Source organism: Amia ocellicauda, chromosome 16, assembly GCF_036373705.1.
Source record: "Amia ocellicauda isolate fAmiCal2 chromosome 16, fAmiCal2.hap1, whole genome shotgun sequence".
Lineage (NCBI taxonomy): Eukaryota > Metazoa > Chordata > Actinopteri > Amiiformes > Amiidae > Amia > Amia ocellicauda.
The window spans coordinates 10,254,731-10,272,286 of record NC_089865.1 but is presented as its reverse complement, the minus strand read 5'-3'; the positions used below and the strand labels follow the sequence as shown (position 1 = coordinate 10,272,286).

The window sequence follows — 17,556 nt, the reverse complement described above, 5'->3', positions numbered from 1 at the left end:
GACTACTTTTTCAAAACATGGACAATACATGCCCAGGGCCCCGAAATTCATGTTCACAACAAGTGCTTCACTATGATTTAACATTAACAAAACATTGTGTGGCTTCAGAATGAAATGCTGCGAGAGCCAGTCATGGTACTTAGGTCGGATTTACAGCAGGACCTGTAGACTGCAGTGTAAAGACATCAGTGCTCTGTTCCTGATATGTAACTTAATTGTATTGGGGCCATAAAACCAGCCAATGAAGTGGTCCAGTCCTGAGAAGTTTCTGTCCCTGGTGTTCGGCACTTTACAGTGTTCAAATCTTACAGTCCTTTGGTAACAGGAACAGGAATGGCACTACATTTATTATAGAGCAGCAGAAATAGGCCCCATGTGCCCTCCATTTTTCCTGTTAATGTGGGAATGAGTTACTCTTGCACTGCACCATCACTCAAAAGCTTTTTCTTTGAACTTTGTGTGAACTGAATCCTTCCTTCAGACAGCTCCAATTTAATGTCTTGTGATAACAGCTACAGTAAAATGAAAAACTAGCAATTTCACAGTGACAGCCACGTATCCCAAACCCTTTTCCAGACACCACCTTGTCCCATTGGGATGTGTGGAACATTTTGAAAGTATGCAAAATGGCATCTTAATTTTAGCTGTTAAAATACCTGGAATTCTCAATCCCACAAGCCATAAAGCTGATAACCCATACTAGAGCTTTAACCAAAACAGACTTCAAGGAAAAAATAATTCCTTGCTTTCTGTGGGGCACCCATTTTAACTGCATACTTGGGAGTAACAATCAAAATTATAATGTATTTTGAGCAATGTGATGGATGTTGCCATTGTTTACTAGCACTATGGAGATTCTTCACATCAGGTAAACCCCAGTCACAAGACAGTATGAAAGAAAGCAGAGGTATTTTATGTTTTCAAGGCTCCTTTGAGGTAGATACAGTATCATTTACACTAAGCAACATTAAACAGATCATCAAAAATCTTTTCCTGAGGCATTAAAATATATCAAGAACATTGCTGAAGGTTTGTTATATTAAATATTTCTGTAATAACATCATGAAAGATTCAGTATTTCAGAGTTCACGTCCGGAAAGTTGGAAAATCAAGAACTGGGTAATGTCTGTTAAAATAAATTAGCCTTAGTCCAACAATATAGTAGGAAAGCTTTAAGTCAGCCTGTCAATAAATATACATGTAAAATGAACTCCATATGAGATAGCCACAGTGGGATCTCTGCCCAAAGGTGCATAGATGTGCAATTTATACTGACACAAGTACAGCTATAATTGTAAAATAAACTGCTTTTTTATATTTGCCTACAGCTCGTCATAAACTGGAAGTACTGAAGCTGATCATCCGTTGGATGAGTCATATGGCTAAAAAACTTCAGCAGCAATTTAATTTGTGAAAAGAGCTCCAATAAATCAATCCCTGAGGCGTATGTATATTTTCAGTTTAACTTTAACAACTACATTTCCTCTTAAATGTATCAATACAGAAAAGTTTTTGGCAGACTGGCTGGCACTAAGGCTGAGAGGTGTTATGATTGTTCGAATCCCAGCTGTAAAAAGAGGGCCGCTGCATATTTAACCCTCACACAACACAGACAGCTGTGGGGTTTGAAAGAGGACAGACACTTCACTGTCCACCTCTCTGACCCTGAAAAGTGAAACAATGTCCCCATTGGAAGACAGACAGACTAATGTTTTCTCCCATTACCAGAGGAGGTCACTGTGGAGTTACTCAAAGACCCATTTAAGTAATTACTGGAACTTCAAAGAAGCACCACTTCACTAATTCAAAAAACTAAGTCAAAGAATGTCAAAAAGTCACTCCTTTAAGAATAATGTCAGATATCCCGTATTACGTGTGTCCATACTGCTTTGTTCACAAGCCTTCAGGCCCTAAATAAGCTTCCCCAGCAGCCATATTTAAGCAGAGTTGTTTTAAATGCATACAAAAGCCTGGGGCTTTCAATGAGAAATTCTAAGTTACAGTTTCAAATTATATTTTTTCCCAGGGCATCTGATTATAAGCCTCTCTTAACATTTCTTGAGCAACACATTCAGAAATTCACCATCAAAGTTTTCCACAATGCACAGTCCTGCCTACCTCTAAGGAAATGAAATACAGGAATCCTACTGAATCCTGAAAGGTTCGAAGTCATGTAAAATGTATTGAAAATCTCTCTTCTTCCTCTGCCTTTACCTCACTTTGAAAACCTGTGGAACCCATTTGAAATTCACCATTCGAATTCTCAGGACGTTTTATGAAGTAGGATGTCGGCCTTTCCCAAATCCACTGTAACACAGTAATACAATTATACTCCTCTATTCCGAAATATATTTAAACAACATGATTTGTATGCTCACAGTTCTCTTTCCTCTTTTGGGATCAATACAAACATTATATTTTGAATTTGAAGTTAAGTGATCAAATTAGTGTTGCAATTTGGTTTGAAACTTAGATGGTAGTCAACTTGGTATTGACTAGGTTTGGGGTTCAGGCTACTGTTAGGGCTTAAAGGTTACCTACTGATGTAACACATTGGGTTATATTGTAAAGGTAAGTGTCTTTCAGTTAACAGTTCAGTATAAAGAATCTCAATATTATTTTGGTTTTAGGTTAATTGTATTTTTAGTACTGTATAAACTGAAGATTTGCATATTCAAGGTAGGTAGGCAATTGGTTTAATAAGGCAGACCTACATAAATTAAAATATTAGGCAGCATATCAATCTTTGTCTAATACCGGCAGAAAATGTATTCTTATTTATTATTTGACTTTTCTCATGTTTGACTTTGATTGCACACCAATGAGCAAACACGCTCGGTTAAAACCCTTCCCTCCCTTTATTCTCAATACCTTACAACACAGCTGAACAATGTATTCCTTTTCTCAGCCATTTCAGTTCTTTTGTGTTTAGTCTTACTCCACCCGACTCCCACTTCATAACAGAAGCTACCTTTAACACCGGCTTCTTTTTCATTTCCATCTCCATACTGGTTTAAAAGCCTTTTATTCTAATTCTAATATGTTTTTATTTTATCTGCTATAACCTGCATTACGAATGATTAGCCAGCACGTTTAGTTTGTTGTTGAGGGGTTTGTGCTGCACAAATCGGCTTATTTTATCTGGGCAAACATTCTAATAAATGTTCATATGCTTTAGATAACATCCAAGGCGACAGTCTTAGCTGGGCCTGGACATGTTTTTCCATTCTTTATTACAGTGCCACAGAAACTGGCCTCAGACTTCAGTGCACATATCTTTTATTTCCAGATTGGGTGGGAACAAAAGGACAGTTTATGATGGAGGCCTGATCTAATTTAGTAATCTGCAATTTAGCACCACATGCTTCACTATTATAGTCATTAGAGGTCACTGAAAAAGGCTGATGCGACCAAGAATCTCAAAATATTGCAATGAAAATAGTCTTCATTCTTTAATAAAACCAAGCTTTGCATAGTGTGTTCTGTAAGATGATTGCTTGTGCTTCATTTACAGTTCATGTAAAATAACAGCATTTAACAGCAGAACAAATGTGTCTTATTTATACATTTAAAAAAAACAAATCTTGCTTCAAAAAACTCCATGCAGATTCAGAACAGGAAAAAAAATAGCGTTTACCCTCACATACAAAAACTAGTATGAAGGTAAGAGCTGGGTTAGGGTTAGGTTAGAGTTGGGGGGAAGGTATGACTTAACATTAGGGTTAAGTCCAGGGTTAATGGTAGGGAAATGGCAAATGCTGTCTTTGAAGCGTGACATTTTCTGCGTTCACGTTGAGACTTTGGTCCTGTGGAACTGTAAGACTGAGTTCACTGAGCTAGAAAGGAAAGGGCAATACCTGGAGATCTCTTGCTGGAGCGGGAGTGCATCATGTAGGACTGACGGGGTAACAGTGGCGAGGAGGGCAGAGACATGGACACCCCTTTAACCAGGCTCAATCTGAACATATCCTCATGGCCATAAGGGGAGCTGCTGCTAAACTCAGGGAGCTGGGAAGGCCCACTAGCAGGACCCCTTCTCTGAGCACTGTGTGTGTGGAACTCTCCAACTGGGAAAACAGAACAAACCAAAACAGTTTACATTCATACCATCCTGATAATATCAGCACAAGCTGCAACAACACAACATCTATGGCAAAAAATGAATGTATCCAGAAGCATTTCTTCAGATCAGATTATTCTACACATTCTGGCATCCTGCATATCTCTTCAGTGTAATGCGCTGAGCAGGCTAAACTGCTCTGTCCTGCAAGGCCACTTCGTGGCTTGTTGTGATCCACAGAGTAAACAGCGTCTTCAGAACAACTCCTTCTGGCTATATACAGCATCAGATGGAGACATCCAGACTCAACAGATATCTAAACAGATATTTAGGATACCATGAAAATTAGTATTTCAACAAATCATGTGTTGTCTGGTAAAGGTCACTGCTTTGCCTTCTTCAAAAACATAAGAAAAAGTTGCGTACCATTTGCTACGTGAAAAAAGCCTAATATTTTGTTAGTGAAGAGTGCATGTCAGCGGTAAAATGTCAGGTCATGAACAGTTTTGCAAAAAGTGCCCCACCCAAGAAAGAGTACAATTAAATGTACACAAAATAATAATAATATCCCCTCAGGTGACAACAAAAAGGTTATTGAACCTTTATTCATACTGTGTAAACAAATTCACATAAACAATCTGATTGTAAATGCCAGGTCAACTTTTATTAAACACTCCAGCATAATAACAATACATGAAACTGGCTGCTGGAAAGGCATTCACACGAAGTTTATTAGTTCAAGGGAAAGCAGATTCAAACATGTTGTAAACGATTCTGATATCTGTTTTCCAAAATTAATGTTTTACAGGCACTTCCTCTGTTAACATACCACTTAAAATGATTAAACCAAATAAATAACACATTGCATCCTTGGGATACATTCCTGGTTAAAAAACAAAAAAAGCACCTATTCCAAAGCATTAATCTTACTCTCTTTGTAATTTAGTGCTCTTACTGTATCAGTGCTGTTCTCAAATTACAAGTGCACTTTAATAAAGGGAATGAATACAACTCCATTTAAATGAGAACATAAAAACGAATAAGCAAACAAATAAACCAGCAAATAAATGCAATTGATTACTGTTTTCCTGTACCACCCATGCAAGTGTTTTTAATAAAGACACATTCAATATTCACTGTTCTATCTTATAATACCTGTGTAACATATACAATTGTAACTGCCGATAGTGTGACTACTATGTTTTCAGCGTCTCAAATTAAAAGGATAACATTGGAAAAAAAACAATACAGTTTAATAAGAATAATTGCAATGTATTCAGTAATAACCAAAATCTAATCTAGCACAGAGTGCACATGAGCTATAAATATACAATGCCCATGGTTATATAAGAGAAAAGTATAGAATATCAGAGATTAAATTCTATCAGGTATCTATCGTATTTTCTGTCACAAAAGTTACACTGTTGGTAAAATTTGGTCAGAAAATCCTTAACAACCCATGTGATGCTGATTTGGCACACAGCACGATTTCTCTGATATGCACTAAATTAAGCTTTTGCAAAACAAACAGTTAGTTCACATTGCTATCAAGTGTTTTGATTTATTTTTCAAACATTGCCAAAGCAGGTCTAAAAAGGTCCCGTAACTCATATTTTCTGATGATCCCCTAAACAATGAAGAAAATCACATACATATCTTATTTATAGATATTACACAATCTACTGATGCAATTTGTAAGGTATGCTGAAGCAACTTTGGTGGGCAGGGGATTTTCCCTTGTACAGAATACATAGGAAATTAAAAAACAATGAATAATTCACCCTGAATGCACTCTTTTGCCTTTAGGGGGCATAAGATCAGCTCTGATTTGATTACAGTCTGATTTCTTGTGAAGATCAGTATTGAGTAGATTAAGAGTTTTATATAGTCATTGTTTTAGTTATAACTAAAGGGACTAACTTCCTTAGTTTTATACTAAGGAAGACTACAATATATAGCACATACAGATTTCTGTCATCTGAACAGAAAGTAAAGCGGTTTTAAATTAAAGACTTGCACACTAAAATGGAAAAGGTTTGATGTCAGACTATGAAAGGTCATACTCAAGATGCCCCACTGTCCTCACCTAGCCTTGTCTTGTGTGCACCAGACTCGGGCATCTGTGTTGGATTATCTCTCGGTTGTTCCGTCCTCCGTCCATCTAAAGGAAAGTGCAGGGTTCAATTTTTAAGGCAAAGAGCGAGCAATATAATCATTTCTACAAAGCAATTCAAGTATGCAACACTGCATTTTAACACATTTTATTATTTCACAGGCATGCTTATCCAAGTCTGACGGTGACTGTTTTTTTTGCTGACCATGGCTGTGTACAGGTTTAGAAAAACCAGTATGCACCACAACAAGGGTGTGGTTCATTTAAAGCATATACATTCCTTGCTTTTACAGGAAGAGAATGTATTAGGTATTCTTGTTCCCTTTCTTTAACTCTATTTGTGTTATTTTAACACTATTCCCTCGAATTTCTGCAAACCTGCTGAACAAGATAAACCTGGGAAGATCTGCTCGCCAGATACCTCAAACCTTGAAAAATGTTCTCTCTTTCAGCAGAATGCCGAGTTTGGAAAGCATCTACTTACAGGAGATAATGTGCCGCAAAAAGTACATAAAGTAGATCTACTAGACAGACATCACTTTAAATGGTAGATGTCTCTTCCCATTCACTTAGATATTACAAATAAATCTTGCTTTGAGAAAAATGACTATGTTCAAAGTTCTACCTCAATTTCACAGTATGTATAGGTTTTGTTGTTTGTTTTTCCACAATTTATGTGTGCTTGTGTTGCCTGGGTATATCTAGAGAGCACACAAAATATCTCAGAAGACAGTGGTTTGCATTTCAGCATGCTGTGTTTCCAATGCTGCTAACAGTCACACCCTATATATAGTTCTCGATCCTACATCTGCTTCTAGAAAGATATAGGGCTTCATTAATGCTTGCCAAGTAGTGGAGCAAAGAAAATGTGTAGTCAATTCTTATTCAGTAAAAATTCACCACAAGCAGTAATTTTCACCAAATGAGAGGGGGGCGCTTTCCGTTAGCAGTCAACAAGTCAACAAAAGTGTTGAACTGATCACAACTTCTACACAAAGGTCTTTACCAAGTGTTTAGGAGAGCACAGAATATCTCATTGCATACCCTGTAACAACATTATTTTGGAACAATTGTGCAAACACTAATATTAAATGATTTCATGCAGTCTTCCCATCAAAAGGTAGTTTAAAGAAACGCAGTATTGTATTTCCCTTTCTGATTATACTTATAAATGAAGGGGACCTTGCTGCAAAAAGTTTCTTTTTTTTTTTTTTTTGAGAAATCTGTAGGGATTGCAGTGCAATGTAGCCTATGAAGTATCGCGTAAAGAGAACCCCTTCCATTACAAGCACAGCAATCAATGTTTCCTTTAAAAACCCCTTCCCTGGTGCTATGGTGTGGATTTTCCTTTTTCCAACCCAACTCAATTACTGTACCTCAACACTGGATCGTTATGGGATGCTGTGGTTGTAATGGAAAAGACAGAGTGAGTATAATAAAATAAAGAATAAAAAAAAATGGAGGCAGCAAATATGATCTCAATCCCAGCTAACCTCCCCCCCCCCATCCAACCACAACCACCATCACCCCCCCTTCCCCTCCCTCACAGCTTTGGAAAAGTAATAAGCTACTAATTATCCTTCCGCTTTTGACTGTACCTCATGGTAACCAAATAATGCAACTTAAACAAATGAAAACCAGAAACCCGGTGGCTCACATTAATGTTAATTTGATTTCACCATTTTAAGTCCAGTACACAGCTTCTTGGATGGGAATCTTTTCCTTTATTATCTGTGGAGCCAGCCTGTGCAGTCAACCTATTATTCGTCCAAGCAGCAAATCAGTCAGAGAAGAGCCACAAGGCCTCACTCCGATGAACTGTTATTAAGTACTGGTCTACGGCCAGGGGGGGAACAAGCTTCGGCTGCTTAGAATAATGAAAAACAGAAAGTTTCTTTATATTTATTTGGAAGAAACAAAGCCATCCTCTGTTTTACAGTCTCTTTACTCCCCCAAAAATGCTAGAAAACAGGAACAGACTCTGGCAGTATGACACCTCTAGAAGTTCCAGACATTTCCCTGCATTATTCAAGTATTTAATTAAGTCAGACTTCGGGGTCAGGGTTTATATGGAAACAAGCCTAGCTACCTAAGACTGCCAAAATCCAATTTTAGCTTTTTTGATGAACCACACCAAACAGAATGTTTTCCTAATTTACTGCAGTGCGTTTGTGCTTTGTTTTCTTTTTGTTGCATACTATATGAATATTTAATGACATTATATTTAGATTAAGTTTAAAATGTACTACTACTCCTTTAACTTCTGTCAAGAAGAAAAAAATCAGACCGCCTACTAAATTATTTATTTATGTTAATTCTGATTCATGCTAACTTGACTGCAATGAAAACCAACAAAACATTGGTTGCTGCCAAGCCAGCTGGAATAAGAACCTAAAAAGCTTTATATATGTTATTTCCATGGACATGGGAATTTTCCCTACACTTGGGAATTTTGGTAAAATTAAGAGTCATAGCATAATCTGTTCAATACTGCAAATTGCTGATACAGAAATAACATTGACAGACTCAAGTGCAATTGTTTTGGGGTATGTTTTCCAAACAAAATAGTTTTCTTTATGAGTAGTGTTTAACATGGAAAAACTTCCAGCAAAAATACATTCATGATTGATATCAGATGCTAAATGGACTCAAACAGAAACCAAAACAAAACATTAAAATGCAACATGTGGAATGAGCTTCTACAACCCACGAAGGGCAGTCCAGGGTACATAGATCTTAATTGGCTGGTTTCACAGACCTCGGTTAGCACTAGTCTAGGACTTCTCTACCAAAAATAACACTGGGTAGCCCATGACTAGTGCTAATCTGGGTCTGTGAAACCAGCCCATAGAGTATTCTGCCTTAAACAAGACATATAAACACCCCACAACAAAAGCATACTGTCTGCTATAGAATCATAATATTATATTCAATGAAATATGTTCAATGTAATTCAGGTACTTATATAAAAAAAAAATGTCCAGTCCAATACAGACAACAGCATAAGCCTGGTACATAAACAGTCAGCTGAAAAGACCATGGATTGCACATAATTACACTGGCTTGCTAAACATAATTAAAGTACATTTTATTGCAGAACAGTGAATAAGAATAGCAAGCATGATGATCCTTTTTCTGCCAAGTTCGTCATGTACATTATTAACAATCCTCCAATTAAATACCCAATGTGCCATGGACCATGGGGATTTGCCGTGAATTCTAATGTTCGATCTGCTTTCCTAAACAAGATATTCAAATTCAAGTGTCTACCTATGGCGTGTCTTCTAATGAGTGCCTAGAAGGCCCTTTTCTGTCCATGCCTTAGAGCTTGGCTTTTAATAGTCGGGGAGTAAAATAATGATCTTTATTTAATGTAGGTCTCAAATCAAATCAAATCATTTGACTTATCTTTACAATACAACAAAAATGCCATACCACCACAAGCAGTGTCAAGTGGAAATGTTAAAGGGAAGGGAGGTCAAATGCTTTGACCAAAGTTACACAGAAAGTGAGCTCTCAAACCAAGTCTGCAGACCATGAAACCACACAGCTTCACACTGCGTCCTCTACAAGTGTGCTGTCTGCAAAGTCTCAACAGAGGCCTGTCGCTTAGGGTGGACTACGTACATCGAGATTCACCCTGGATCAGACTCAAGCCTGGATGCACATACTTTTTCTGTTGTGTATGTCAAGATTCACATTCGATCCTAGATGACATTTCAATCTGGGGTCGGGGCAGATCGAGTCTGGGTTAGTGAAGAACATGGCTCCCGGCAATTTGGAAATTCTCAGGAACATCAGAGGTGGAGAAACCTGTCGTACCAGATCGTAAGGTACCGAGACAAGACAATCTCTCTCCCTCCAACGTTATAACTGTTATCACACTCAGATTTGTTGCTTTTCAGAAAGTTATTGCTGACTTGTGAGCAGCACAATAACATATGAAAACAAACAAATTATAGAAGATATACATACAATAAAAACAGTAAAAGTAATAACTTAAAAACTATTTAACTAAATAGATAAAGTCAACAAGTTCTAATGCTGAAAAAGATGTGTGTGGGATTTGTGAAATAAGTGGAAGCAGTAGAAATTCACTGAAAACAAACAAAGCTGCACCATAAGTATAAGATATTGGCAGCCTTGTAGTTAGCAATTAGGCATACAAATTCAATTATTTAATTTATACAGTTATTTAATTTAATAATAATATTTCCTTCTCATGGACATTACTCAGCATTTCTGACCATAGCCGAGCCCGGCATTTTCAACACTTAAACGTTTTCCAGGTCAGTGCGTGGCACTGCAGTGTTTAATATTCGGTCATTAAAAACAGAAGGTTTTAAAAAACCATTATACAGCTCTAAACAGCTTGTGACTTTATTAGGAAACTTCATTTACTCATTTGTAAAATTACATTTAAAAATTGAGCATTTCTGTCTGTATTTTATGTGACAGTGTAGGCGTCTCTGTCATTTGGGGAGACGCATTAAAAAAGGGGCTACCACATGAAAGTTTATAACGGGTTAACTGGTTTGCACTCACTGCCTTTTGCACTTTACAAGTGCACTCAAGTGCCCAGACCTGACTATAATATAGAAGTAAAAACAAATGTCAACTCACTAATGCTATTTTAGTGACTCTTCAAACCTTGAAAAGAAGGTCTGCAATTTCAGCCCATGCTGTGGCCTGAGCATAGAAACCCTTTCTAATTATATTTTACCACACTGAAAACTATGTAAAAAATGATTACAGACTTGCTTATATTCTTTTTAAAACTTCAAAAGGCTGATGCCAATCCAAAGAGGACATAGCCTCCCTTAAAACAGTGCGATAATATTTTGATACATTGGTTAATTAGTCAGATTAGAATCAATTGTTCCCATCAGGGTTGTATGGTGTAGAGTGTGTCAGCTACACCATAGTTATGTGGAAGTAAATCTAAAGAGTTATTTTTTTAACAATAACTCAAGAATACATATGTACGTGTCTTCATTATTAATCAGTGATGTACCTCCGATTTTAAAAAGATTTATAATTTAACCTCATCAGAGTAGTTTTCAAAGTGCCTTTTTTCCAAATAAAGAGAATATTTCTGCCGTCAGTCTTTAGAGAGCTATGCAGGCTGTCTTTCCAGCCTAGACCTCTTTCTGATGAGATCTGTGTTTAAGCACTAAATATAACTTAACCTGGTAACCCCCATTTGCTTCAAAGTAAATTTCTTCTTTGGGAAAAAAGTAAATTAAGAGGTATCATCTGTGCAGGCTGAAAGAAAAACTAGTCTTACTAAGTGGCTGTTTCTATTTTATGGAGAGAGAAGAAAAAAAAGTAAACATTATATTTCCGGTTCCAAGTGATCAGTTTCAACAGGGTTCAAAGTCTTGCATGGAATAAACAAATATTAAAGCAATAAAACTAACCCACAATTAATACAACATGGTACTTACAGTCAGCTTTTGAGCTTAATGGACAATTACACTTTCGTAAAGATGTTCATTTAATGTTTGATGTACATGGAACCTGCTTTATTCCCACACCGCTTTTTTTGTGTGCATTCAACCTCCATGACAAACCTCACATGTAGTATGTTTGCTAATGTTTCCCTCTGCACCACCCACTGTCAAACAAAAGGGAAGTCATATTTAGTGAAGATGAGCTTGTGTGGAACTACAAAGTGCCCAGAGATGATGATAATACAATTAAAACAATATCACTAACAAATCAATAAACATCCCTAACAAAAAATAAACACTTCCCTCTTTATAAGAAAAGTGTGTGAGAAAAGGGGAGTGTAGTGTGTGTGTGTGTGTGTGTGTGTGTGTCTGTGTGTGTGTGTCAAATCTCCATTAGCAGTTATTCTTGCAAGTAAATATTAACAAGCCCGGGTTTTTGATGAAAGGCTTTAGCGGCTGTAATTAATGCAAAAGCTTTTTGTCAATATACAAAGACTTCAGACCCTTGGACATTCCTCCAGTGGGAAATTCTCTCACTAGACTAACTGCCAATAAAGTTTTCCTGTGTACTTCCGAGACTGGTGTGACAGCCTCACAAAGGACCTCAGGATTAATTCACAAGACAGCAAGGGAAAGTGCCGCGGCAAGAATCTGGAACCAGTCTTTAGCAGCAACTTGAAGAGATTAACAACATATCCGTCTCACCTTTAGTGAACTTGACCCGGGCTTTAGGCAGTAGAAAATCATCATAGACAGTAACTGCACCGCGATTGTCAACACCTTCTTCTCCCAGGTCCCATGTGAGAGAAAAGCACAAACTAACTTCATAAGCAATTATCAATTCATAGTAGGATAGCAAGTTTTTCAAGGCCTTCCTGTCGCTTTTGCCTGCCAGCTGTTGTCATGGCAACTGTCACCCTACCACACACACGTTGTGCAATCCCTGGGTGGCCAATCCCCAAGTCAAACACACCTATTTCAACAAGGACAGGTAGTCATTACAAACAGCCATAAAAATGAAACCATGATATGCAAATTATGTTTAGCACAGTGTAGCTGACCTATGATGTGCACTTTAAATTATAGGGGCTGGAAAAAGACTAAATTCGATTCATTGTCAGTACAAAAAGAAAAAAAAAAAAGTAAATACAATTCAGTGTTTACATATTGGTCTTTAAATTTGGCTAATTCATAGGACTGACAAACCAGATTATTGTACACCACATGTGGCAACATGTCAAAAGCAGCAAGCCTCAGGCTCCTTAGCTGTTGAACTGGTAAAGGCCTCTCGGTGGATCAAAGGTTACAATGGCTTTTTTCAAATTTGGTCATTAGCGAATTACTGATGAGAGTTGGCTAATCAGCGCCAGAGTCGGGTGGGTCTGAACCGCCCAGCATTTCCTGGTTTCAATACTGCCCCCTGTGGCTGGCTGAAGACCTGTGAATCAGTGAGAGCTGAAGCGAGTATGCCGTCTACACAACACAACTTAGCTTTCCTGCTTGCACTGGAGGTTTACTATGTGAACAGAAGCAGGTGAGCTTACAGTGAATGTTACAAAAGATATCTTCACCTCTACTGTGTCAAGACATCTTTTGTAAGTTACGCAGAAAATTTGGTATTAAGAGAATATATATATGTGCCAATTCAACATTTCTGAAGGGAAAATAAACAAATAAACCAAAAAATAAAGCTGCAAGCCTCTGCGTCTGAACAGTTATTTATTATAACAGAACAGTATATTTCTTTCAGCATTATCCACATGTTGTTATATTGCCGAGTTAAGACAGTGATGAGCAGTATTTCAATAAATCAAATCATGGTGTGTCCAGAAAATTAACCTCAACATTTGGACAAAGTTAACATGTGACTGCAAGTTGGGGTGGACATATTTTTGGTTCTTATTGGTCAACACATGTACAGTATTGGCAACAAAATGGTTCTCACACATTCTGCTACTACACTGGGTCTCTGCTAAAAAGGGTGGAAAGCCCAATAAATTAATACAAGAATTTGAAGCAGAATTAAGTGTACTTCTGTTGATTTCAGATGTACACTGAAATGTTATTTTTTAATGGCCTAGGGGAATAGGAGGGAGCGCCAGGAACCATGACATTCTTTTTCATATAAATGGACAATTTAAGCTGGTATGGGAAAAAAATCTAGGTCAGACAATGTCTTTCCCATGTGTTTGTTTCGGGCAGGAAAACTTTTTTTTTTCCCTTAGATTTTCGGAATGAAGTCATTTGAAACAGAAAAATATTTCTGAAAGCACATAAGGGCTGTAATTAAAAAAAAAAAAAGACACAAATGTACCCACTGTGACTTTGCTAGAGATGATTGGAATATTACTTAGATAATCTCAGTCTAATCTTGCAGACACATGCACTTTTTATATTATCCATGCGTAATTCAAATTTGATGAAATCAGATGATTACATTTAAGGTTATAGCTACCACATAAATTGCACACATTACCTACAATGAGATGGATTTAAATAACGTAAGTTATTGAACCTTCTAAAGAAGATTGGAAGACTTCTGAAATAACCAGGGAACATTTCTTCCCAACCACAACACAATGATGAATAAAAATAACTATGTACAAAGCACATTTAGATTAGCAATATTAAAAGAAATGGAAAATATGTTTACAACACAAAATAAAGAAAGAACACAAATCAATCATAAGAAAGTACAGTCGCTTGGCAAAAAAAATCTATTGTGTTTTAAAACTATACAAAGTGTGTGCTAAAACTTATTTTCACTCAGAGATGTGTTGTCACCAATCATCAACCAAATGCAAACAATACCTTGCGCAATTCCATATTCCTATCAAATCAGTGAAAGGATTATGCAAATACATCTAAATAAATAGGGGCTCAGTCATTCTAGGAAATAAGGTATTAGCTTCCAAGTATGTTCAAATAAAAAGATGCTTCATGGTTCAAAATATATTAAATCACTCTTTTGGAATTCATACCACAATATATCTTAAAAAGCAATAACTAAAAATATAAGGAGAAGTGGGGGGTGGAAGGATGCTTAAAACGGCTTATTAATATTTATACGTTGCGCATTGTGTTTTATTACCCATATCAATTCCACGCTCCATAGGCATCTTGACATCATGTGTCCTGAAAGCAGAGCTGTGTGGCTCTCCACCAAATAAAGTGGGGTGTATTGTACACGTTTGCTCTCCCCTGGCAACACAGTGGCGGCCGAATCTGCATACGTAAGACTGTTTTTAAAACTTATACTTTTTTTTTACTTACATTTTTTTTTTTTTTTAGTATGCTTAGTGGGGTCTAAAGTCACTATGAATGTTGATTTCAAAGAGAAAAAATGTATACATTTTAGTGGTTTTTTGTACACAGCTTTGCATAAAGCTTGTATTTGGGGTTGCCAATCCAAAATCTTGACTAGGGTACCATCAAAGTCAGCCCTGAAATTAATAGTAGTACTATAATAACAAAAAAAGAAACAGAAAAGACCATTGTGTAGGAAAGTGAAAAAACTGTATTCTGTGTTTCATATCAAAGGAAACATTATATGCATAGGTGATAAAATTACTTTAAAAACCCTAGATAATTATATAAGAATCAAGTATTGGTGGTGGATAGAGGATTTTCATTTATACTGTTCCTGTTCCCCAATGTCACTCAGCCTCCATCTGTACTTTAATTCCATGAGTGAGTAGTGTAAGGTACTGTTGTGTCATTTCAATGTACGTTCTTTGCAATTTGACAAGCACAGTCTTGTTGCTGAAGAAAGGAGTGATAGGTGACTATCCAAACAGATTGCCACAAACATGAATCCTGTGGTAGATCTAAACAAAGCTGCGTCTCAGACACAGAACCAGCCTTGCTGAGATAAACAACAATGCTAAAAAAATAATACCATTTGCAGCAGTATATTATGTTCAGACAGTGCTTTTTTTTTACTATGTTTACCACTTAGTAAATTTGTGTTTGTCATATTTACAACAAGCACTGTCTAAACTAATTTGTATAGCACTGAGAGACCTGGTTATGCGAGGATCAAGATCAAAGGTTAACAACAAATTTTGATTGCAATTTGCACAGATCATTAAGCAGTCCTACTTTATCGGCTAAGAAAGGTCATGAGAACAACATTATCTACCGGACAAAGGAAGCCGAGTTCACCAGGCTGAAAAGAATAAATGGATGTGACCGAGATACAAAGCATGTCACCCAGTCCTTTATCACAATGCATTGCCCTTCGAGTAAACACATGGAATTGTGCTGCCCTAAGCTTTCTCTTAACACAGCCCTAGACTTGGTGTCCACATTAGTGCACATTAGTCCCGGTAATACGGGTACAGATGCATCAATACATAACTACTGACTGACAGCGACTTTCAAGGAGGCTGGAAAAATCAGAGTTCTTGATATGCTAGTGGAAGTCTTTGGTGAACCAAGTAAAAATGCAATGATATTCTTACATTCTGAATACAAATTGCAACCAGAATGAAAAAAAGAATCCTGTTGTAGCACCGTTAAGACATTGAGAAAAACAACTATGAATAACCTTTGTAAAACAGTACTAAGAACACGAGAGCCTGTTCATTTGTCTTGCATTTTGTGAAAAGAGGAGAATCCATTTGCAATTGTCTCTATTAACGGAGGTCCATATTAATCAATAATGCCGAGATGCGTGCACTTCTTGTAGCTCCAATAATGAATGATTAAGCAATAACTTGAAATGTATCTGAAGTAATGCAACATGGGTTTTCATTAAAAATGCTCTAACTGTTGAAATTGGTATTCCACTTGCACCACTTTCATGTGTGCAGCTGTTTACTATTCTCCAGCTGTGGTGCTGAAGGCTCTGTGTACTGTAATGTATCTGTATTGCTGGAGTAAAAAGCAATAAATAAATAATTTAAAAGCTTTTTATTAAGAAGAAAGGGTGGATCTGGAGAAGTTCCAACACTACTTGTGGATAGCATTATCCTCTTTCCTTTAGAGGCCCAGCACAAAGGCGTGGGTCATTAGTTCATTCAGCCTTTAAAGGCTCCCGAGCTTTAAACAGCGTATTCATCTGCAGACACATTTACAAAGGCCAACTTTCATTACCATTCACTGTTGTGATCACAGCCAGGCCCTGAAATATGGTAAAGACAGGAGGCTGCTTGCCGAGGCCTTAGCGGTTCAACTAAAAAATAAATACTGCCTTGCCGAGTCCATATCTGTCTTAATATCAGCATAAGGAAGAAAACGAATAAATCCCCATAGTTAAGTAATTTACATAAGTGATTTACAGTTCTGTTGATCTAGTTTGGTCTGATTTTTTATGCTTTAAGCTGAAATCACATCTACTCAAGTGGAACTAAGCTTTTCCCATATTCAGAGAATGTAAAGAGAGCAGCAGAATAAGCAAAGGATTCTGTCTTTTACAAGGCTCCTTGTAAAATCCTGTGGCTCAATGTTGATCTTTTTTTTTTTCCCCTCTTTGCAGTTGCCTTGGTATCATCACTGCGAGAAATCCAAGAAAATTTGCATTCGCCACCGGACATCACAGCACTGTCCAACACATATCCGGTCATTGTTTCATTCTTAAAACATTCATTCTTTATTCTGTCCGAGAAGAATGAAATTAATTAACTTTTATCATGTCTTCACTTTATGTATTACTTTATCAGATCACATGGAATTAATACTTTGTGAAGATGTAGTGAGAAAACCCAGAGAGAAAACACAACATTTAAGAAATATAATTTTACATACAATTTGCTTGGTGATTAAGCATAATTCAATTGTATTATCAGCAGACTAAGACTTCTCCTCTTAAGTCATCATAGAAAGAGAGACGGATAAACACACATTCATATCATGTATCATATAAATACATGGAATATGTCTGCCATATGTAGCCTAATGTGGTGCACCAACCTTCTTAAGAAACAAAT

At 36.9% G+C, this 17,556-nt stretch overlaps 1 protein-coding gene across 4 annotated transcripts in view; it reads right to left on the bottom strand.

The window, feature by feature from the left end:
- The window catches only part of LOC136711731 (protein TANC1), a 118,363-nt gene that overhangs the window by 73,780 nt on the left and 27,027 nt on the right, over positions 1-17,556 (bottom strand). For 2 of the 4 annotated variants that reach the window (XM_066688176.1, XM_066688177.1), the window contains exons 3-4: positions 6,147-6,221; positions 3,858-4,067 (exon numbers count right to left, since the gene is read on the bottom strand). In XM_066688176.1, coding sequence (XP_066544273.1) covers positions 3,858-4,067; positions 6,147-6,221 — 285 coding nt within the window. Of the gene's footprint in view, positions 1-3,857; positions 4,068-6,146; positions 6,222-12,331; positions 12,520-17,556 lie in introns of those variants that run through there. The other 2 variants (XM_066688179.1, XM_066688178.1) reach the window with 2 other exon arrangements.